Source organism: Gymnogyps californianus, chromosome 10, assembly GCF_018139145.2.
Source record: "Gymnogyps californianus isolate 813 chromosome 10, ASM1813914v2, whole genome shotgun sequence".
In the NCBI taxonomy this organism is placed as follows: domain Eukaryota; kingdom Metazoa; phylum Chordata; class Aves; order Accipitriformes; family Cathartidae; genus Gymnogyps; species Gymnogyps californianus.
In genome coordinates, this window is record NC_059480.1 from 18649042 (window position 1) to 18671350 (window position 22309).

The window sequence follows — 22309 nt, forward strand, 5'->3', positions numbered from 1 at the left end:
AAGGCAATTGTGCGATTCCCCAAGGAAGAGGGGAAAAGGCTGGAGCTGTTAATGAGTACAATTAGTGTTGTAGTCAAGCAGAATCAGAGGAAATAATTAGCTCCTATTGTTTCCGTGGCATCCAAATTGCAGCCACGCTGGCTTTCCAGGCAACAACCCATCAGTCTGGCCTCACCCCGGAGGACGGGAGACAGGGGGTCGCTCGCAGCCTCTCTTCTGGTCACAGCTTTCATGCAGCTATAAGCGGCAGCCTGGGCCATCATCCCCTTCTGCTACACCCACTGGGGGTCCAGTTTCCCAGACGGCCGGAGACTTGCAAACCTCAATGCACCCCAGAAGCATGCATGGCCCTGCTTTCAGCCCTTCCTTGGACCCAACACAGGGCAGCACTGCTGGCTTTCCATTGGGACAGCCAGAGTCAAGGCAACTAAGTGACACCAAACATCTCTTTGTCCTAGTTTAAAGGAGCCTTGCATCCCTCTCCCCCAACAAATAGGGCTGGGTGCAAGGCACTGCTAACCGGGGAGTATGAAGAAGGCGCAAAGACAAAGCAAGCATCTCATTTTTTAAGCAAGATGTTACATCTCTAACTCCTCTGCCTCTATAACTCCACAAATACGGTGAAGTTTGGCCACCACTAGCACTTGGGGTGCTTTGCTGCTTCATACAGGTGGGCAGCTCAGGGGAAGATGCTTCATGGAGCTGGCAGAAGCGGGCCTGGGGCCTTACCACAGCCTAGAGAAATACCGTCCCACTGATTTTTAGACAGAGCCAAAAAAAAAAGAGAGAGACTGAAAGAAACAAAGAGACCCAATAATTTATTGGCAGAGCTGAAAGGGGGCATTTGAAAACCATAGGGCTGACTCTCAACTGGGAAGCTCCTCCCAGCTGCAGAGAGATTTATAATACTGGTATCCCTCAGCAAAAGGCTCTGATGTTGAGGCAGAATCCCAGAGATCCTGCATGCCCTGTAGAGAAAGAGAGGAAAGTGCTGCAAGATGCGGCCCTGAGGGCACACTGCTAATTGAAAAGTTGGCCTCCCGTCCCACTGCTAAAAAAAAGTTTGTGTATGACAAAATCAGCCTCTATTGTCACCGCTGCTGGAGGGCTTCAGATGGATCCTTCCTCCAAGGAGGAGTGCAAGAGAGCGGCCCATGAGTCCCTTCAGAGGTCGGAGGGCACTGGTGGAGACCTCTCAGTGCTTTCAACACGGAGAGAGGAGCTTAGTGCCAACTCTTGTCCTCACAATGTGATTTTTGTGTTTCGAAAGCTTGAATTATCCCTGGAAAACAGAAGGAAGAAAGAGGTTAAAGGTGTGCATTCCTTCAGATCACAGCACCCCCCATTCCACCCACCACGGCTACCAGTGTTGCCATCCAGTATGTCACTCAAATCAATGTTCATTAAACCTCCTAAGCAGATCTGCTTTCTAACTAGAGACTTTTCACATAAGTCAACCTGCTGCTCCGGAACACTTGGAACATGGGGAGATCCTGGTTCATCCCCATCCATCAGGAAGAAAAAGAGTGTCATCTCCTGTGAGCAAAGCATATGATAGACTCTGGAAACCTCCCTGATAGATTCTGATGTTTAAACAACTTGCAAGATCTCTTCCTTCCCAAACATTTGTACTCAGGGATTCTGCTTGGAGCACAAATATACCATCAGTCCAACCTCCCCTGCCTCTGTCCCTTGTATTTAGGCTCCTTTTGTCATGCTGTCAACAAATTTAGCTCTCTGGTCTCTCCTACCTTAAAAGGATATCTAATCTGAAAAGGACGTTTCCCTCAAGTTTAAATAGAAGAGTTTCTTCAGCAGCTTTTACTCACATGAGTACAGCCACATGAGTCGCAGGGGCTACTGACAAAGAAAGGACTGGTGGCCCACAACCTTCGTTTGTATAGTCTTGCGGCACACGGCAGCAACTGAAGATGGGGCAGGTTACAGAAACCTGTGTTGATGCTTATTGCTAGCCTGTGAGCAGCAGCAATAGGCAAAGCATATTTACACATTAATAGAAAGGTGGTGTGTTTTTTTAAACTCAAATGGAAATAAATGAGATTACAATTATTTTGAGAGGATAAGTTTGGCAGCTCTTCCCGTAACAGGGACCGGGCAGTAAGTTGCCCAAACCAAACACCTAGGGATGCCTCAGCACATATCACACCAAATCGGCAGAGCTGTGTTGAAGAGCAAAGGCAGCAGCTTCAGAAGCAAGGTGCTCTGCAGGACTGTAAAATCCTGCTTAAACCCTTGAGCTAGCATTGTGCGCTGCTAAGAGCTGCACAGTAGCTGTTATCACAGCACAGTGCATGCTGGAACACCTCCAGGAGGCAGGCTGGAGAGCTGGAGGAGCAGAAGGAAATAAAACCACTCTTTAGAGAGTTAAACAAGTTACTCTGCTATGACATGACAGCAAAAACCATGCTGGAGTCCATCTGCAGAAGACTGGGGTTCACCTTTGCACTTGCCAGCAAAATAGGCTGTGCTGCCATTTGGGAACATGATTCAGGATTCATTAACTGGATTCCAGTTAATTTGCAACAATGGTTTGGCTTTCTATCCCATACTGTACCTTCACCCATGCCATCTATCTCAGGAGGACAGCACACTTTGGTTAGCTCTTTCTCAGGCAGGTTTCTACATTTCCCCTCCTTTTGCCTTTGTCGGGGTGCCCCAGGCCCTCTGCTCATCACTACTCTTCCTGCTCAGCATAGGTAACCCAATACAGTTGAGAGCTAAATCAACTCTGTTCTCCTATACACCTGGCACATTTACTGCCTTCTGAGACTGGTATTTCATGAAGTGAGCTGGTTTCCTCTTCCAGAAGGTCACCTGAATGTCATCTAACAATAACAACACTACTAGGTGCCTGTGTATCATTTTGTAACCATTGATCCTCACAAAAAGCCAAATCTGTGAGGAAAGATAGATATTATTTTCACCCATGACTTCAGAGCAAGCTATGAGAACACTGCTTGCCCAAAGCTGTGGAGGGAGGTTTTGGGATCCCCAGTGGCCCCTCAGAGCTCAGCTGTGTGGGAGCAGCTACATACCACCATGGGGTGGGAACTGGGCAATGTAACGCTTCCTTCCAGCAGGTTCCTCTGCTCTGGCACTCGGCAATCCAGCAATCCCACTTGGCTACAACCAAACGCAACTCTCATCGCCAGGCCTCCTGCTAGCCCTTTTTAAGGAAAGGGCCTGCCATCACGGAAGCGGGCACTGGAGGGGAAAAACAATCCGAGCTGCGAGGCTCACAACAGCCCTGAGCTCACCTTGGCTATTTCCTCTGCACATGGTTGGTTGCCACTACCAGAAGTAGCAGGTGGTTTCATCTCATTAGCCACAGCATTATTATTTCTAAATACAGTAGCTACTGTGTGTCCTTCCTGAACAAGCTTTTATTGACAGACTAATTTATTCTGCTCCAGCCCGCTGTCAAGAGCAAAGACACATATGCCAAGCTCCAGGTGCCTCTCTCAGTGTCCATCACATGGATGTGCTTAGCGTTCGTTTACCACTCCATATCGTCAACCCTAGGTAACAGACCCAAGCTGAAGACATACCTCTCAGCCTCCTGGGACCAGGTCTGGGGTATAAGTGCCTTGCACAGAGGAAGGACACATCAGCAAAATAGCACAGAGCATCACAACAGAAAATGCTGCATGAATGGAGACCACGGTGAATGTTGGTGGTTTTGGTCAAAAAAAATTAAAAAAATAATTTTTTACCTTTGGGAAAGAGCCAATAGCAGAATGGGCGCACCACCAGGCCCATAAGACAAGAGAACATGCCAGCCCACAGGAAGAGGGTTGGAAGCTGAGAGGTATGCCATGAAGTCACATAGGAAGAAAGATGAGGCCCTACCCTGGGTGTGACAGAGGGAGGGGGAGCGTTCGATCAGCGGCCACTGCTGTTCACCAGGCCATGAAACTCCTCCCAGGCCCTGGCAAGCCAGAGGGAAAAAAAAAAAATGAAACAAAAAACAAAAAAACAGCACTTCAGATCAAAGGCTTCTTAACTTTTAACGAGAGCAGAAACATTCAATGGCGTTTGAAAGGCACTTGTCTTCAGAGAGCAAGGCAATATTCTCCGATAGCCCTAGTGGATAGAAGCATCCTTAAAACCCAGCCAAACATCTGACAGCGCGAGGCAGCTTTAACGTTCTGCACAGATATGAAGCGTTCCCACTGGCTGCTGGTGATACAGCTACATTAATACCCAGAGACAGGTATGACCTTCCCAGTCACAAATGGAATATCCATTTCCTATTGCTAATAAAATAGCCGATGTTACGTCTTTCTGAAGGATTATCACGTTCCTTGGCTGGTTAAACTCAGCCAGTTACTGGCCTCATGCTTCACCACACACCTGTGTGTAGAAATCCCCCCAAAAGGGGCTTCTTTTAATGCCACACAGCTTAGTCATTATGAAATTCTTCGATCAGGCAGCAGAATCCAATTGTTATTAGAAAGTCTCATTTCCTATTGTAAATCTGCATTGTTAATGACGACCCAGTAAAAACATTACAGCTATGTGAAATGAAAATGTTTTCAGATAAGTTAGAGGGACAGGCCTAACGCTGCATTCCCTGGTGGAGAACGTTACTGACAGACGAAGTTAGCAGACTGAAAAATTGCTGTCTGTTTTACGAAGGCAGCATACTGAAAGCCCTCTCAGGGAAAAGATGCCGAGGTTAATGTGAGCATGACTATTATCTTCTGGGATCAGAGACATCAAAGAACCTCATAGTTCCCCATGCCCAGCAAAACAGTGCTGGTGCCTACAGCACATGCCAAGCCATTTACTGAACCCAGAGAGTCCCATGGAGCTGGATGGACCTTAAAGGGAACCCAGGTCAGTCATAAACCCAGACCACCCTGCAGATTTTGTTGCTGGTACTTAGCAGCTACCTCACATCTTGTTTTCTGCATTGCCTCATCAGGCCACTGCAACACAACAGGAGAGTCCAGAAATGGAAATCCTGTATTAGTCAGCATCTGTGCTAGAACCAGACCACCAGCCTGGCTCTTACCTGAGCCTCACAGAGTCAAGCTCCCAATCAGTATGAGCAAAAGCAGCTCAGATGTCATATGCTCTTTCCCAGCAAAGTCATAGCCCAAACAAACACACAGCATACTGGCAGAGCGCCTGTCACACGCACTCTGCAAGACTGTACACCACATACAGGCAGTCTTGCTGGGAACCTAACAAAGAGGGCACAAGCAAGAAGCTTGTCACTGTGGTGTACAGCTTGGAATTTGTGACACTGCCTTCCCAGACCACAGGACAGCAAATCCCTCTTTTGAAAGCGCTGAAGGTGAAATCCTAAAGGTCAGTGACTTCAGCACCACCTGTACAAGCCTGGTGAGTGGCAAAACACTCTAGTTCTTCCCAGTTCAAAACTGTTTTGACAAAACTTCCAAGAAGCAACTAAATCTCCATAGCCTCCCAAGGCACAGGCTCCTGTGAACTACCAAGGTGATCATGTGGTCTAAGAGATTCCTTATCTATGGCTGGCTAGGTTTCCTCCTCAGTCTCCCTCCATCCATGGAAGCTCAAAATCCTCCTGATCTTGACTAGGATGGACAAGTGAGTAACAGTCATCCACTGGAGTCCCAAAGCTACACGGTATCTCTAGCTGACCCTCAGACACGAGCCATTGAAGCCAAAGGAAACATGAGGGAGAAAGACAGCAAAGGGTGCTGTAGATGCAACAGGACAGCACACAGGACACAGCTGTGGTGCATTAGTACACCAGGTCAGATCTGCAATTCAGCTTGACGTACAGCAGCATGCTGCCTGGAGGAGAGAAACCCACAAGTGGCTCATTCTAAGCAAGGCAGCAGCACAGAAGCCCCTAAATGGGAACTTTCCCCCCAAGTCTCCCCAGACACAGCACCCTTCAAGGCCACAAGGCCAAGAAATCTTCCAGAGAAAGGAAAACTGCCCATGTCACCCAGTCAGCACATGGTACTAGACACTGGGTACAACTGCCTCCCTCCAGAAGAAAGTTAGGGGGAAGAGAAACTCTGGATCTGAAGCCCTCTTAGCTGCTGAATACAGGTTGGAAAGCTATGCACATCTCCAGCTTTGTCAAAAGTCTCTACCTTCATGTCTTCCCTCCAACCTCCCATGCCCTGTATTTCTACCACATTTCCATCACCTCTAATCACATCTTCTTTCCTCTCCCACGGTTCTCCCCAAACTCGTACCTTCTGTTCTCTGCAGAAGGGACACAAGGGCAGATTATTTGTCAACATAATCGATAATTTATTACCCCTTTCAAACCAAGGAGTTCCCTGTTCCAACATCCCAATAACATCATGCACATAGTCCTTCAGCTGCCAAGTCCTTCTCACAGATACAGAGAAAAAGCTCTTCCAGCCAAGAATTTTTAAGCCAAGACCCTCATACATATTATAGCACTAATGACTCCAGCTATCTGCTGACTTGACTGAAAAAATCCACCAGGATGTGTCTGCCCTAATGTACCTAAACTATGCTAGCGGAGCAAACTGCTCTCCATTTCGTACCGAACAAGGCTGCCAGTTAATTTCATCTGGCAGAATCTTTACGACCTGTGACGTGCCAAAGGCACAGTGCCAGAGAGTCTAAGAGGTTATTTTTATGTATAGACATTTTTAGTACCTTATTGCTATACTGTCTGTGCAGTGATCAGATACTCAGTGAATTGATCCCCAACACTTAGGTTATTCCCATTGAACAGATGGGAAATGGAAACATTAGCAGGCTAAATAAAGCCAGCCAGAGCTGTTCTTCCACACTCATTCCTGACCCACAACTGTTGAAACTTCCCACCCTCTCCCCCACTGCTCAGGGTCAGGACTCAGGCAGGGCTCCCTTTATCCCCATCAAGTAAGCTGGGGAAAAAATGCAAAAAGAAGCCACTATCGGAGACTCCAGCAAAAAGAGGAAGAGCAGCCACAGCCGCTTCAAGGGACTTTCCAAATCACCATTGTGCAAGCAGCACTAGCTGTTTTCTCCAGCCACCCTCAATCTTTAAGTCCTAGCAGTTCCCCTTCAGTATTTCCCTGTGCAGCCCTGCCTCCTTACCGTCTCCCTCCCCAGCTAAAAAAGGAGACAGAGAGCTTATAGTGCATGCTACCCTCCTAACAGTCACCAAGGTTTGTCCCTTCCACCAGCCTGCATGAAACCTCCCAGCACAACGACCACTCACTACACTCTGCAGGTATGGTGTCCAGAGCAGCACAGCCTCTTCCTGGGTGCTCCCCATGTTCTATCAGTGTTTGGGATTTGTTCAAAGCCAGTCAAGACCTTTGTGACAGGCCTGAAAACTAACAGCTTTAAAAAAATCTAGGATATTCTTTTAGTCTGAAATAATTCTTTCACATATCTGGCAGTATCTGTAGCAAAGGCAAACGGAAGCCATCGTGACTTTGAAATGAAGACATCTGAACTGACCTCCTTGAAAAGAAACATGAAATAAATAGGTCATAGTCACTTCTTTGGTAAGAGACAGGCCACCAAGATATGGAAGCCTTTTACAATGCCACAGACACTTCTGAACAAAGCATACTACAGTGACGGAGAACGAATCAATGAATCCATCATTTCAAAGCCCAGGTCTACGGAAATGCTCTTAGACTTGCAGCACCTGGAAATATTACTGGAATTGGAGAATGGAGTGATAAATGAATTAAGCCAGTATTGCAGAGACTCAGGAGAAGAGGACAGCTATCAGATCTGGAACCTCACCACTCTCCTCTAGCTTTTATTCCTGCTCTCAGACTTGAAGGAATGAGAGTGAAACAACACAGCGCTCTAGAGCTGGCAAGACCCACAGCAACTTGCCTTCCACTGACAGGCATCAGACAGTGTATATGGGTCCCATTTGCAAACCATCTAACTTTAGACCAGGTTAAACCTGCTCACACCATTTAAGATAAAGTCAAAGACAAAGATGACACAACTAGGACAGCAGCATTGAGGAGTTCTCCTAAGGTCTTGGAAATTGGCAAGCAAATGGAAACCAGTGCTGTAAAAACATAACAGAGTTACAGAAGTAGCTGAACTCTGATGTAACAAGGGAGACTTCTCACAAGCACCCCACCACCAGCTTACTGTCTCACAAACACTAATCTTCTTGCCCAACACCTGCCACTTCCATGGGGATTTCTCTTCCTCATTCCTCACTTTTTTTGTCATTCCTCACTTTTTTGTCCTGAGAACCTTGCCCCTGCAGTCTTTTTACAGTGCATACACTTATTCCCTCCACAGGATACCTGCTTGTTTCCTAGCTAAAATATAGTCTAAGGCCATTTCCTCCAACTGCCTGCAGTGAAATGAATCCAGTGCCAGCCCTATTAAGATCAACTATTCTTCTCATTTACTCGAGCCATCCCATTAGTTATCAGTGGTGACTTTGAAAGGAAAGGATAGTTTTATACCCTGCTCAGCTCTCACTGCAGCAGGCACTTACAAATAACTGAAGCTTTGTTTTCAGAAAAAGCAGCCTTGCTTTAGAGCTGACAGGACGATCCATAAAGTCACACAGCAACCAAAATATTTCCAGACCAGCCCGCTCAGTAGCAGCCTGCTGTATGACCACAGGTCTGATCGCTCCTGGCATATGAAGCAATGTTGTTGAATTTGCCTGGGATTCCTGGACAGTACTGCAGGTGAGAGCTCTCAACACAGGAGATGGTCACTGACCACACAGTTACCAGTGTGGAAAAGAAAGGCTGATAACCCCAGGTAGGGCAAAGGTGTATGCAAGACAGCCAAGCACTTTCACGCTGCAATGCTCAAAAATCAAACTTTACAGCGATCACTTCCCCTCCACCCCTCTCCCAACTGCAGTTCACTCACTACAGATACCTGAATATTTTCAGTGGCTTCACTGAGACATGACCAGGCTGTGGCCAGCAATATTCTGCTTTCAAAAAAACCACAGTGCACCTCCTAAGGCAGCAAAAGTAAGAGTGATTTTTTGGTTTGTTTTTTTTTTTTCTTAATTCCAAACCACAGGGAGTGCCACTGTCCATAACCCACTGTCACTGCTGGACCATGTCACCTCCAAGGTTAACAATGCTGATGAACAGAACCTATTAAGTGGTTCACTACATCCGAGTGCACCTCTCTCAGTCCACCTCCAAGGGAACACAGAGAAGCTATTTCTCTCCAGCTACTGAAACAAGGTAGTCCACAAAATGTCACATATGTTCTTTTCAGGCGCTCAGCACTGTAACGTCTAAGGTACTATAAATCCCCTGGAATTAAGCAGAGTCCAAGAGATTGTTCTAGCTCTTCTAGCAAGATTAGAAATTAATACAGACTAGGCTGACCCTTCCACTCGCTGGGATTTAGGCAGCTTGTCAATATCACAAGCAAGAGAAAGGACAAACACAGGAAAATTGCAATGAAAGATCTGCTTATCTAGCTAAATGCACAAGCCCCACCACTGAGAGCAGAAAGGACAGAATGCAGAATAGCTCCTTGGTATAGCTGTGAAGCAACAGATACTTTTCAAATGCAGCTTGGCAGCACCACTGCTTTCTGAAACAAAGGGGGCTGCAGCCTCACTGACAACTCATGAAAAATGGTGTCTAAAAATGAGTTAATATGAAATGCATCGTCACAAAAGGAATATATAAAACCTCAAACACAGGGCTCAGGTTCCACAGTGACAGGCATGCTAGCAATTTCTACAGAAGCATTCATTTACAGCGTGTCAAAAGCTAATCCAGGTCAATTCACTACCTAAAAGTCAAGGTTTTGAGAAACGCCTGTTCTTTTCTTGCTAAGCGTGCTCCCTTCCCTGAAGCACAATCAATGCCAATCAAACCCTGCACATGAGCAGAGCTCTAGTGGAGAGATGCAGCCCATACAAATGAAAAATGCCACCAGCCCCCCTAGAAAGGCAGCCCTGACAAAGCCTACAGCACGGCTCTTCCATTAGAGCCTTTCATAAAACACAGCCAGAGTGTGAATATAGAGTGCTGGCTAGAAAGCCCTCCCGAGTCATAAATCACATGGTACACGCGCAGCATAAGTGGAGTTTATTCATGACGGACAGTATTTCAACAGGGCTTGATAGATGGGTGAGGAAAAGGAGCCAGACTTTATGGAGGACAGAACTAGTTACACAAGAGATTCTTCATTAGTGAGAGAACCTTAATGATATGAAGCACAGCCAAGCAGAGTCAGACTGAAAGCTGGGGTTGTCCTGCTCTCCTCTGTCAGCGAAGCAGGCACCGTCACCTCTCTGCAGCTGCTGCTGCTTGCTGCCTGCTGGTACCAGGCAAGAAAGGCACAAGAAGCCGGTCCACGCATCACTACACAGAAACTCCACTGACAAGCAGTTCTGCTCTGAATTTACACCAGTGCCATTAGAAGGAGATGTTGGACAGCACTGCAATCAGACTAGTGGAGCTCAAGCGAGGCAATGGAAAAAAAGAGCTCTCATGATCCCCTACATGGCAGAAAGTTAATTGCTTAGATCTACCTCACTAGGACACCATCAAACCAACTCCTGACTATCCCTCCTACCCACAGAAGAGTAAGCAGGAGACAAGCCAGTCCGCCCCTAAAGAATTGCTCCCAGCTGTAACCTGAGCTACTAAACTTGATCCTCGAACACCTGTTATTCTTGGACAGGCTCATTTTGCACCATACGTCAGCAGCACAAAATGAAACTTTGATGCTATGCAGGAAGAGAGGGCAGCAAGCATGGCATGTTACACTGTTGTAGGGAAATAAGACCACAATATTGGATGCACCATCACTCAAGGACTGACACCTGCCAGAGCAAGAACAGTTACAAACATTGCTATAGCAGCATTCTCTGTGCTAGGAAGTGCTCGTGGCAATAGCTTATAAGGGAGAGGCCACATCATTTCCATTCTAAACTTGCTACACAAACCACCACCACAGCTTAGGACAATTGGCTCAGTACGCAGCTTTCCCTGCAGAGACTGAGAGAAGTCAAACACCTCCCTCCTCCCCACCACAAAGCCACATCACCACAGTTTGCAGTCTGCTACTGCTGAACAGGAGTAAAATATCCTGTTATGTGTCCACATGAGCACTTCGCTATCTCATAACATGGACAGAGAGTCGATAGTGCCCTCTCCTGGCAAGAAGTGCATGAGAAATGGTACTGGCAAAATCATGAATACAAGATTTCAACAACAGAAGTGGGAACTTTCAGAAACCAAAGCTGCCTGGAAAAGATTCAGTTTAATAATAATAATTTCTCCTTCCCTTCTCTTTCCCACACACACAGGAGGGAGGGCCACATGTAACACAAGATGCCTACAGACAGTTTAAACAAGACCTCTGTATTATTGCTAGTGACCCACATTCAAAATTGGCCTCAACTGGAAGCTAGCTGTCCGCTAAAAACAGGACTGATCTTACCAAACTGTGTGACAGCACACTGAAGACAGAGTGATTATGTGGACAGGACAAGCCAGCATAATGAAAGGAAGTCATGAAAGGTACTTGCACCCTAATTACAGGCTAGATTAGAAAGCTCACTGCTCTATCAATGTCTTAGTAATTTGTTTCACTTCTTTTTCTGGGTACACCTTTTCAAGTGTTAATTTAACCAATATGACCTAATCAGTGTATTGGTTTATAATACGCTTAAGAAAAAAAGAAAAAAAAAAAAATCACATTATTCACCTCTTAACTAATACCTATATATGAAATTTTTTGTCACTTTGTGGGAAATAAAAGTCACCCTGAATGGCCTGGTATGGTAAGCTATAATAGGTTTATTTAAAAATACAGCTGTCCTCTCTGTGTACTGTGATCTTCTAGTCTTGTTAAAGAGCCTCTGTCACCAGGGCCTGGAAGACTTAATATACGACGTTTATTATGATTAGAAATCATTTGTACAGCACTGTAAATTCACACAGCACTTTCCCAAGACCATTTATAAGTCTAATGGCACTATAAATCCCCGTTAGCTTCCGCACTTTATTCCCCAGAATCTCTGTTATTCAAATGATCTCGTCACCCCCAATGCAATCTTGTCTTTGCATACATCAAGCCACAGTCCCACACTGGGCTGCCCATCTCCCAAGTGACAGGCTGGGTGGATTGCTAAAAAAGCCCTGGACTATACACTTCAAAAAAATAAGGTTTTACTATTAGAACCAAATGTCCCTAACAACAGCACGATAATGACACAGATATTTGGCTTTCAAAGCGCACTGGCAACAAATGCTGCTGTTTGTATTACTGTTCGCAGTGAACAGCCCTAACGCACATGAGCACTTCTTTCAATTCTTGCGATCTGCATTAAATTGCTCAAGCACGCATGCAACCAGCAGCAGGCCCTCCCCCTGCCACCACACGTACTTGATGCTATCGGTGTGTGTTTTATATTCCATGATGGTGTTGGGAGGTAGGTTGAGCACTCTTCGTAACGTATCGCGTATCCGGGCTGTCGTGGCCTGGTCGCTGGCTGTCTTGTTCCATATCGAGATAATATCCTCCTATGGGATAGCATGTGAGAGTTAAGCAGATGGTATTTTTTGTAGCCCTGCCAAATGGAAGTACATGCCAGTTCTCAGAAGCGCTTACCTGGAATCGGACAGAGACAACTGCCCCACAGATTTCTTCCCCCACCATAAACTGTTCTCCCAACATTGCCAGAATGAGATTCTCCCAGCATCGTGACGCTAAGCCCTTTCGCAGACGGATAATCCATTTACCACCATTTTTGTTGGCATCATCCTAGGAAGAGGGGCAAGAAATCAATTTGTTTTCTTCTAGCTATTTTTCTGCTTCCCACAACACAGCAGAGCCACAGACAGGAGCAGATATTGATTGGGTGGGGCAAGGGACAGAATGGAGGTATTTTCAAGCAAAAGCATTTTGCTTCTCCCCCATACAAGCAGAGACAGAGGTATATCACTTACTTTGAATACAAAGTATTTGAAACAATGACTCTGAGCGTTCCAGACGAAGCTCTATGCACTGAAGACTTGAGCTCTAGTGTTTTGATCCCACTAGCAAAGACTAACACCAGCCTACCAATCTGCACACAGAACCAGAGGCAAGGACCCTAAAACTATTCCTAAACCCGAGACTGATTTCCCCTTTGTCTAATCCCCTGTATATATAGTTCTGCTTGTAAAACAGGAAAAATCCCTCATCACAGAACATGGAAGGCAGGAAAGAGTTTGCAAAGTGATATTTAAAAGCAAGCAAAAAGGTCATAAACACTTTCCTTCCACATTCCAGGGATGGGCTCACAAGTTGTGTTAACACAGAAAGGACCAGTCCATTCTCTGGGAACCACTAACATTATCACATATCATACAGCTGAATGTTTGTTCCAGACTGCGGTGACCCAAGGAAATAACCAAAAATGAGGGGAGAGAGTAAAGAAAAAATTTATGCTAAGCACCCAGTCCGTCACCTCAATATTGTGATTCCATCTGTTGCACCTGAAAAAGAGCTGAAAACTGCTACAGACTCCCCTGCTTTACAGAACGCACACCTATGTCAAACAGCAGCTCCTCCTCTGTACAGAACGCTGTGGCATTCTCTTGTACAACACTGTAGCTGGGAAATCTTACAAGGTGAGAGAGAAACAAATTCCATCCAAAGCCGAAGAGAGAGAGGTAGGAACCAGTCAAAGAGATGGCAGTTAGGAAGGGAAAGGGAAGACGGGTCTAGGACAGAAACAGAGAAGAACAAAGGATAACTCAGAGGGGACTGCACAACACAGGACACCCCTGGCCAAATCACCAGCAATCCCCTCTGCCAAGCTGGGACACACCTTAAAGATGCTACGCAAGGCAGCCCAACCCTTCTTAATGAAACAAAGTTAACTTTATTTTAGCTTTAAAGCTTCTCTAGGACTCAGATAAAACTAAACATTTGTGTGCTCTCAGAGACAGCAAGTGCTAACGAAGCAATCCTGAGCAAACATGGAGGTGCCAGCATAACAGCAGCATTCCAGCAGCATTCACCAGACTCCTAGTTTTCCGGTATGTGCTAAAGCCTGTACTGAAAGGGGAAGGCGTCTGCTCCAGACAAAACTCAAAGCATGACAGCAGCCACATGCATGGTGAAGAATCCAAATCAACACAAGTTCTAGGAATGTGGCACACTCCCATGAGATGCAAACTACTTTCTGATTAAGTGTCCTTGTTTTCCAAGTTGTGAACATCACACTAAGAATTAAGCCATCTACACTCCAGTCTTTAAGCAAGGAGCTGGGTTTAACACCTCAAACTTTCCACAATGACTAACGGAGGTCAGAAAAGAAAATGGTATTGCTCAAAATATTTCAAAGGTGGTTTAAGCAGGTTCAAGGCTAGGAAGAGAACAGTGATTGGGAGGCAGATGCTGTATTGTGTGTTTTATGGTTATTGTTAGTTTTCTTTCAGGTTAAACAAGCTTCGGTTCAGTCAAGCATTTGATTTCCCTTTACCAGAATAATAATCATCTGCAGCCCAGTAAATCACCAGGGAACATTATGCTTAGTGCTTCTGACTACCCAGAAAAGGCACAGATGGATCCAGAAAAAGATCAGAGCTACATATATGCATGTATGTGCCTACAAGAATGACAGTAAGTAAGGATTAGCTTGGAAGAGAAAGGAGCATAAACAAAGCCCTACAAAGCAAGTAGCAAAGGGAACGCCAGCAGCAAGATCCCAGGTCCTCTTCTATAAATACAAGAAGGGAGTGGGGCCAGAAGTAAAAAACCAAAGAATCTCTCCACCCTCATCTTAAAATGGCTAAAGGAAAATGCTTTATAGAAATTCTGGTATCATTAACTTGTGGACTCTGGTTGACACATTATCAGAGCAGCTAGCTCACTAGGAGTCCGAAGAGGGTTAAACGTTTTATATAAATTGTATTTGCAGTAACTGGCTATAAAACACCTTGCTTAAAATAATTGCCAACTAGGGTCACATATAAATTTCTCAGGACCAAGCAGCATAATTAGGTACTTCAGAGCAACACATAAAATCCTCATATTGCCAATGGTATTGGTCATTGCTGGAAGCAGTCCAGGAACTGGAAGAATGATTTGCTGGGCAAAGATTTTTTCTTTTTTAACAGATTTGGATAGGAATGAACAGAAGCAAACTAAGTGCCCTAGAACAAAAAAAGCAAATGAAGGGCTAAGTCTTCTTTCCATCTCCAGCTCTATGTACAGCTGTAGGCTTTTAACTATATGCACCTCTTCCTCATCTGAAAAAGGAGGGTTGGTTCTTATAAGCTTTGTTGAATTCCACTTACAGACGTTCAGCCCTTCTGGAGGAAAGCCCCACACTGCTGTCACTGGACAAAGCTATAATAAGCGGCAAGTGTCTATATTAGGAGGCACAGAGCTTAGTTGGGGTCCCCCCTTCACTGGGCTCCAGGCAACATTGCCCAGAGATCCTCTGGACCCATAGGCAAAGGCAGTTCTGCAACCTTTGGGGGAGTGCAGCTAGCAACTCCCTGCATCTTCCCTCTCCTCTGCCAGCAGGTCACACGACTGCTATGTTGCATGGGATAGAGTTCTGAGGACAAGTTTACAGGAAACCCAGACAAAAGGACTGCACCCAAGAGAAGCCTGGAGTGCCATTTAATGACAACAGTCCCTTCACTGTAGAAGGTTCCCTCCAGAATACTCTGGGAAAATATCAAGGCAGAAATGAGAGCTCGAACTCACCTCCCACATGGGTTTGATCCCCTCTTTGAAAAGATGGAAGTCACTATGGCCTGTCAGGTCCCCAGGACGTACCATGTGACTGTAAAACCGCCAGAACTGCTCCACCTGCAATGACACGAACCACACAATGAGGCTGCTCAAACTGTTCACAGCCAAGAGTCCTACGGAAACAGGCTTCCCTTTCTACACCAGCTGGCCAGAGCCACCTTCTCCTCTTCTGTTCTACTTTATTGTCACAAGGGTGTTGATTAGGATACCCAGAAGGCAGCGGTAGGATCAGAGCTTGGGTGCCTGTTTCTGACTGGCTCCATTACCAGCTGACCACTTGAAATATTCAACAGGTGCCTCCAAAGTCACCTGGTGTTTGTCTGAAGAAATCTGTGCTAAGACAACTGCTGCTCTGGAGAACAGTTCCAAACGTGTCTTTTAGTAAATCCTGCTGCCCAAACTTTCAATCAGTGGATATGTGTCAAGTCCATCAGCTACAGCCAAGCCTCTCTCAGCCCTGCATTAATCACTGCTCTCTGCAATCGTGGAGACTGCAGGAGCCTCCAAATGAGACATTTTTTGTATTTAATTTTACTGTATTCAGGTTTTAAGACAAAAGACACATTCTGGTGCTGGTTTAAGATCTGAAGGCACCATTCAGAGCTTTTATTTAAATATCTCTTACTTCCTTTTACAATCTGCCGTGGTACACTTGGACCACTTTGACCAGTTTCCATTCTGGCACCCCTGTGTCTACTTCAGACAATCTGGCTGGAAGGCAAGGGAATTATCTTTTCTAATTCTTAAAAATATTTGTTCTTTGAGATTCTCTGGATAAGAAAGGATTTTAGAGAGGATGGATCTTTAAAACAAAACAAGGCACTGGAAGAGATTATACTAATTTCCATATTTTAAGAGGACTCTACTCAGTAAGACAATAGCTATTAAGCAGATCAGCAGTGAAGCTGGAGGGGTCAGACGCCATCCCAAGGACTTTATCAGAGACCTTAATGACTTGGTCAGCACTTGGAATTCTGCTCCAATCTCTGACCTCTGCCATCCAAGCAGGAATTTGCTTTTATAGCCAATAAAATTATGAACCAAGACTGAGGTGGGGTCAGAAGCAATCTGTTTTTGTCAGACACATCCAAATGCAGTGTGGAAATTACATTCTTACACCGGGTGAATATGCCCTCTAGTGGTTAGCATTTAAAAGCTTTTAGAGCTTCCTACTGAAAAGCAAAGAATAAATCTGAACCCAGATTTAGGCTCAGACAATTCTTTCTGAAGCTTGTTCTTCCTCCTCCTTAAACAGAACTTGGAACCAAACACATTATCAGATCTGCTGGGCAGTCTCTCTCCATCCTAACTGAACTCTAGCACTTCCAACCTACAACAGCACCCACAAATTCCTTGCAGCAAAGAGCAGACAACAGAATGTGTGAAGTTTTTCCTCTAAGGAGCTAAAAATCAATGTTAAGTCTACATTGATTTAACAGACTGAAAAGCTATTGCCAGATCATCAAGCAGTAGCCACATTTTTCATTCACTGAACTAAAAGTACTTGCTCATACAGGGGAATAGGAGCAGTAACTACCCATGATGATAGGCTTAGAGCTATTCTTCCCATTCTTATCCTGTGTGGGTGCAATAACACAACCCAGCTGCTTGGACAGGCATATTTTTGCAGCCTCCAGAAGGGATAAAGGGATATTTTTACAAATTCTCACATTACAGAAGATAGAGATTTACTGGTGGGCAAAATTAACATTTGCAAGGGACCCTGGAAAATCTGGATGAACACTAGATTTAAAAAAAAAAAAAATAAAAAAGAAAGCAGCCAACAGACTTCCTAGCCTTCAGAATGGTATTGTACGTGGTGCCTCTACAATGGAGACATGTTTTGCTTATGTATCTTGGGATCTTAATGATAGTTTTACACTGCCAGTACCATGCAACAACCCAACACTGCCTTTCCAGGATACGCTCAATTTATTCCAGGAATAAACAACCACAAAGAATGGAAGGGGAAAGGGAGAGCAGTTTGCCTTTTAACGAACTTCACTGCAACACCAAACTGCACCTCAGTCATCACCTCCAGACAGACAACAGGCCACCAGCTGCTTGTATATACAGCACACCAGCTGCTTGTTCCAAACAGAGCCTTTGTGGTGGAAATTCGGGCGGGGGGAAGTGTCGGGGGACTGTACAGTCTTTGCTTCACACCTACACTGCATCCAGAAAAGCTGTTCCTTTCTTCTCTTGCTTACTTGTCAAGTTCTGCTCCAGCTAGCAGATTTAAGCTACATGGGAGTTCTTTCCATTTTCTATTATTATTCCAGCTACCACCATTACTGGAGGCACAGATGTCTAGCACAGGCAGAGGAGAACTGCTTAAGACATGTCACCTGCTGTAGGTACTTCAAGAACTCATATGTAAGTCATGGCAAATCACTCACTCTCCTCTGTTCCTGACAACAAGAGCACAGCCTGCATGTACATGCACCTAGCACACAGGGAGTAAGCCAGCCACAAGGATCACGCCATGCTCAAGTGACACAAGGACAACAGGGATATACTCACGGAGGCAAAGGTGCCAATCTGTTTGATGTTCTGTTCATAACTCTGCGAGCTGGTAGGCCTCCCGGGTGTTCGTCTGGAGTACCAGAAAGTGTAATTATACTGCAAGGGGTGCTCAGCTGGCCCTGGGACAACAGCCTGCAGAACAGAAAAGCTTGCTTACCCCTTATATGCTCCTCTAAAAGCGGAATGGGAAAAGTTACATTCACAGCATCAGAAGTCCACATGTTCCTGCCCTCACAGACTAAAAAACAAACAACTGATCCTCATTTTTACAGAAAAATACTATCTCTGTCAACTGTCTGAAACGGAGCATTAGGCTAACAGCAGCTGACTATTTCAAAGAATATTAGAAATTTGCAGTGCAGGGATGGCTAAGGAAATAATAACTTAAGCTCAGGAGAGCATCACCAAAAAAGCAACCCTCGTAACTCTCAGAGGCAGCATTACTAAATTTTCCTTTAGTCCTTAACTGTGCCTGTCTCCAAGGAAAAAAGACAACCTAAAAAGGGCAATGTGAGAGTTTTAACTTTTTCAAATTAAGAAAAAAAAAAAAAAAGACAGTCTCCTCCTCTGGGAAGAACAAAATCCATTTATACTAAACCATGAATCAAAGGCAATTATAACTCTTTGGTGACACCAACTCCCTTAAGCAACCAACACCCTAACACTCTGGGAGGATTAGTCTTAGAACTCGTTATGTCAGCTTTGGCAGAACCCATGGCTAGCAGTGGGCAGCGATAATTTTTCAATTTCCAAAACACCCATTTCTGATTAAAAAGACTTCTAATGAGCATAAAAGAGGCTAATAAGAATTCATTACCCAAGCGTCAAAATTGACAGAAAAAACCAAACCAAAAAGCCCTTATCTTGTATTACTTGATAGTGTTACAGGAGTTACTGAGGCTTAACTCTCTACTCTCCTCTTGTCTGTCGTAAGTTTATAAGGATTACTTTAGATAGAATAGCTTTCCTAAGTACAAGATTAAAAAAACAAAACAGAATGGATATATGCCTAGGCAACACTACACATACAGAGACCCATCTTAAGAGTTATTTCAACAGTGGCACAAACACAGCCTGGTAAACCAACTGCAAGCCACTACTCCCCTGTCAATCAGTCCTTTCCCCATACCCTCTTCCAAAAAAAATTTTTTGGGGAAAATAAAGCTTGCTTTCTCATTTCTATTCAAAAGCCTGGCAGAGTACTAGCTTCGTTTGTGAAGGGAGCATTCACCCCTCAGATTACATACCTCCAAAAGCTACATTAAATTATCCAAATGCTCATGTAGCCCCTCTGTCTTCATTACAACAGTAACAACGCGTTAAGCGACCACAGCCCACCAAGACATATTTTCCTTGTCTCTGAACTGAGGACTGACTCTCTAGCACTCCGACATCATGCCTTAGCGATGGAATGCAGATGCCAGCACCGTACCTTCCTCTTGGTAGTACTCTGTGGTTTCTCTCGATCATTCTTTTCCTTCTCACTGTCTTTCTGTGTGTTATTCTCCTCATTCTGGTCATGGTCTCCACTATCATCATCTTTCAATCTGATAAAGAACAAAGAAAGTGAGTCTTACATCGCACGGCTGAGAAGGTTCATACTCAGCCCCAGTCACTGCTTCTAAGCTCCTCTGTGGTACAAGGGCCGTCAGCGTTTGGAAACCTACACTTGACAACCCACGCAGTAAAAACTACTACTACTTTGCATGCCCAGAGCCCATCACAGGCATCTTAGGCACACACTTTTAAGCAGAAGCAAGCAACAAAATGCCTTTTTAGAACAAACTCAAGCAGTTTGTACTAGATACTGATCTGGCACAGAAAACCCCAGCTACTTGTTCGGGTCCCTAACTACTCAGGAGGCGAACATGAAGACCTGTCACTTTGCTGATTCTCTCTCACCCAGCTCCCCACGCCCCTAAGCATAGCAGAGGCAGCCCCTCAGGCGAGCAGGCACCACGCCAGCACCCAGCACCCCACAGGTCTCTCCGTCCGCCCCATTCCCTGCGAAGGGCCGGAAAAAGATGAACGAGAAGAGGGGCCAAAAGGCGGCCCGCGACTCCCCGGCCGGCCCGCCCGCCCCACGGCGGTGCACGGTGAGGAATGCCCCGCCACAAGCAGAGGCTTGTGCTGCCGGACCACTGCCCTCACCCCTCGGGCCCGCATCCCCTCAGGGCCAGGCAGCAGCACCCGAGCAGGGCCGGGCCGGGCCGGGCTCAGGGGGGAGGAACGGGGCTGTGCGGGGCCCCGTGACTCATCGCGTCTCGCCCGACCGGCGCCGAGGCAGCGGCGGCGGCAGAGGGGAGCCCCCGGCAGGGAGCGGGGCCGCGCAGCCCCCCGCAGCGGTGGCGGGGTCGGGGAGGGCCGCGCCGCCGACTCACGCGTCGAATTTGTTGTTCATCGTCGCTCGCTGCCGCCACCTCCGTCCACCTCAGCGACGTCCGCTCCGCCGAGTCCGCTCTCCAAAGCCTTCCGCCGCTTCCGGCGGCGCGGCGAGAGCCGCCCCGCGCTTCCCCCCGGCGCCATAAGCTGGGCGCACGACGGAAGGAACGGAGGGAAGCGGAAAAAGAACGCTCCCGGTTGCCATTTGAGTGAGGACTCTGCCGGGATCCCCACTGCGGCGCAGCCGCCATCTTGAGCGTGGCGGGCGGACAGAGCCACCATGTTGGGTGTGGCGTGAGGCGGGTCCGCCGCCAGAGGCGGGAAAGTGCCGTGAGGTGAGTCGTGGGCTCGAGCTGTCACCTCGCACGACGTGGGCGCGGCACAGAGAGACACAGCCAGCGGGTTCAGCTACCTTGCCGTTTTATTCATAGTGTTCATTTGTCTCTGGTAGATACAGTTTTAGGCGTCAAACAGTCACTCTTTAAGGAGTCTGCCCAACTTATCTCCTGTGGTGACAAGCCCCAGCCCGGCCGCCGGCCTCCATCCCTTCCTTTTCCCTTCAGTGTATAGTGAGGGATGGCACAGGTCTTGTACAGGTGGGGCTGGGGGATGATCCCCACACAGGACAGACATCGGCGTCCTTCACTCCATGCTGTGAGTGGATCTGTGGAGATCTAGAACTGCTTGCTACGGCTACTGACACTATTTCTCTAGCATGCCCTACCTGAGACATAGATAGGGTCCAGGGAAGGGAAGAGGAGAGGAGAGGAAAAAATACCATACCCCTGCAATGCCTGGAGTGTTAGCAGATGATAATGGACAGTTTATAGAGGGCAGGGGAGATAGTCCCTCCTCCAGCATCTCCTCACACCATGATGAGCACAGAATCTTCTCACAGTATTTTGCAAACGTCTGACCAAAAATTTCTGCTATCTGGCAGAATTAGTAAATGGATTTCTGACTGACGTAGTTTCTGTTTCTCCATGAATTTGTGATGTGGAGAAAGTCAGAGAAAATCCATAGCCTGTAGGTCAGGAATATGAAAAAAAGGATATTCAACGTACGTAATGTACTACATGTCCTCTGTTACTATAGTGTCTGAGTGTATTTATCCTTGCAAAGCACAGTAATGTGATGCTGGTATTCCTGTTTTACTATTTGGAAGCAAAGGCAATGAGTGTCTCGGCAACATCCCTGAAACTATAGAAGTATGGCAGAACAGGGTAAAGGGGTCTCCCAAGTCCTAGGCTAAATACCCTTACCACTGGAGCTCCCATCCTGTTGTTTTATGGGCTCAAACCTGTGTTCATAATCTTAGAAGACATAGAAAATTATTTAGAAATGAATACTAGCAGGAGTAGTTTAAAAACTCATAAAGAATCTTTGTGCTCTGAAGACCAGCAGTTTATGAAAATATTTCAGAAAGAATGTGGTATACAAATTGCTATGGAGACCTGTTCATAGATAAACTTAATGTGCTGCTTCCTTTGCTGGCCTCTTAGTCTCCGCTGATGTCAATATTAGTATAAGAGTTCTAATACCTTCCAGGAGCCAGTTCTTAATTAGCAAACAGATTTGCATTCCCTGCCTTCTGAAGGAGCTTTAATCAGCCCTTGTTTTCCTACAGGACAATCGACCTTACTACCACAATTGCATTTCATTTCATTGAGCATTTCAG

The 22309-nt window shown here is 46.0% G+C and overlaps 1 protein-coding gene across 2 annotated transcripts; it reads right to left on the reverse strand.

Moving 5' to 3' along the window:
- Positions 1 to 797: 797 nt before the first annotated feature.
- EIF4E2 (eukaryotic translation initiation factor 4E family member 2) lies at positions 798 to 20679 on the reverse strand. 2 transcript variants are annotated; one of them, XM_050902446.1, is made up of 8 exons: positions 20631 to 20679; positions 19682 to 19796; positions 18247 to 18381; positions 15676 to 15780; positions 12580 to 12732; positions 12355 to 12491; positions 3871 to 3949; positions 798 to 1282 (listed from the first exon to the last, which is right to left on the reverse strand). In XM_050902446.1, exons 1-7 carry the CDS (start codon positions 20648 to 20650, stop codon positions 3904 to 3906), a joined length of 711 nt encoding a protein of 236 aa, XP_050758403.1. In that variant the 5' UTR covers positions 20651 to 20679; the 3' UTR covers positions 798 to 1282; positions 3871 to 3903. The 2 variants fall into 2 exon arrangements, with proteins under 2 accessions (XP_050758403.1, XP_050758404.1); XM_050902447.1 differs by lacking the exon at positions 3871 to 3949.
- Between the last annotated feature and the right edge of the window lie 1630 nt (positions 20680 to 22309).

Excerpts from the sequence above, each read along its gene's own strand:
- EIF4E2 (XM_050902446.1), bottom strand. The coding sequence starts at position 20,650 with ATGAACAACAAATTCGACGC. Across the intron at positions 19,797-20,630 it reads ATGAACAACAAATTCGACGC|ATTGAAAGATGATGATAGTG; the intron begins GTGAGTCGGCGG and ends GTTCTTTATCAG. Across the intron at positions 15,781-18,246 it reads AGATTGGCACCTTTGCCTCC|GTGGAGCAGTTCTGGCGGTT; the intron begins GTGAGTATATCC and ends GTGTCATTGCAG.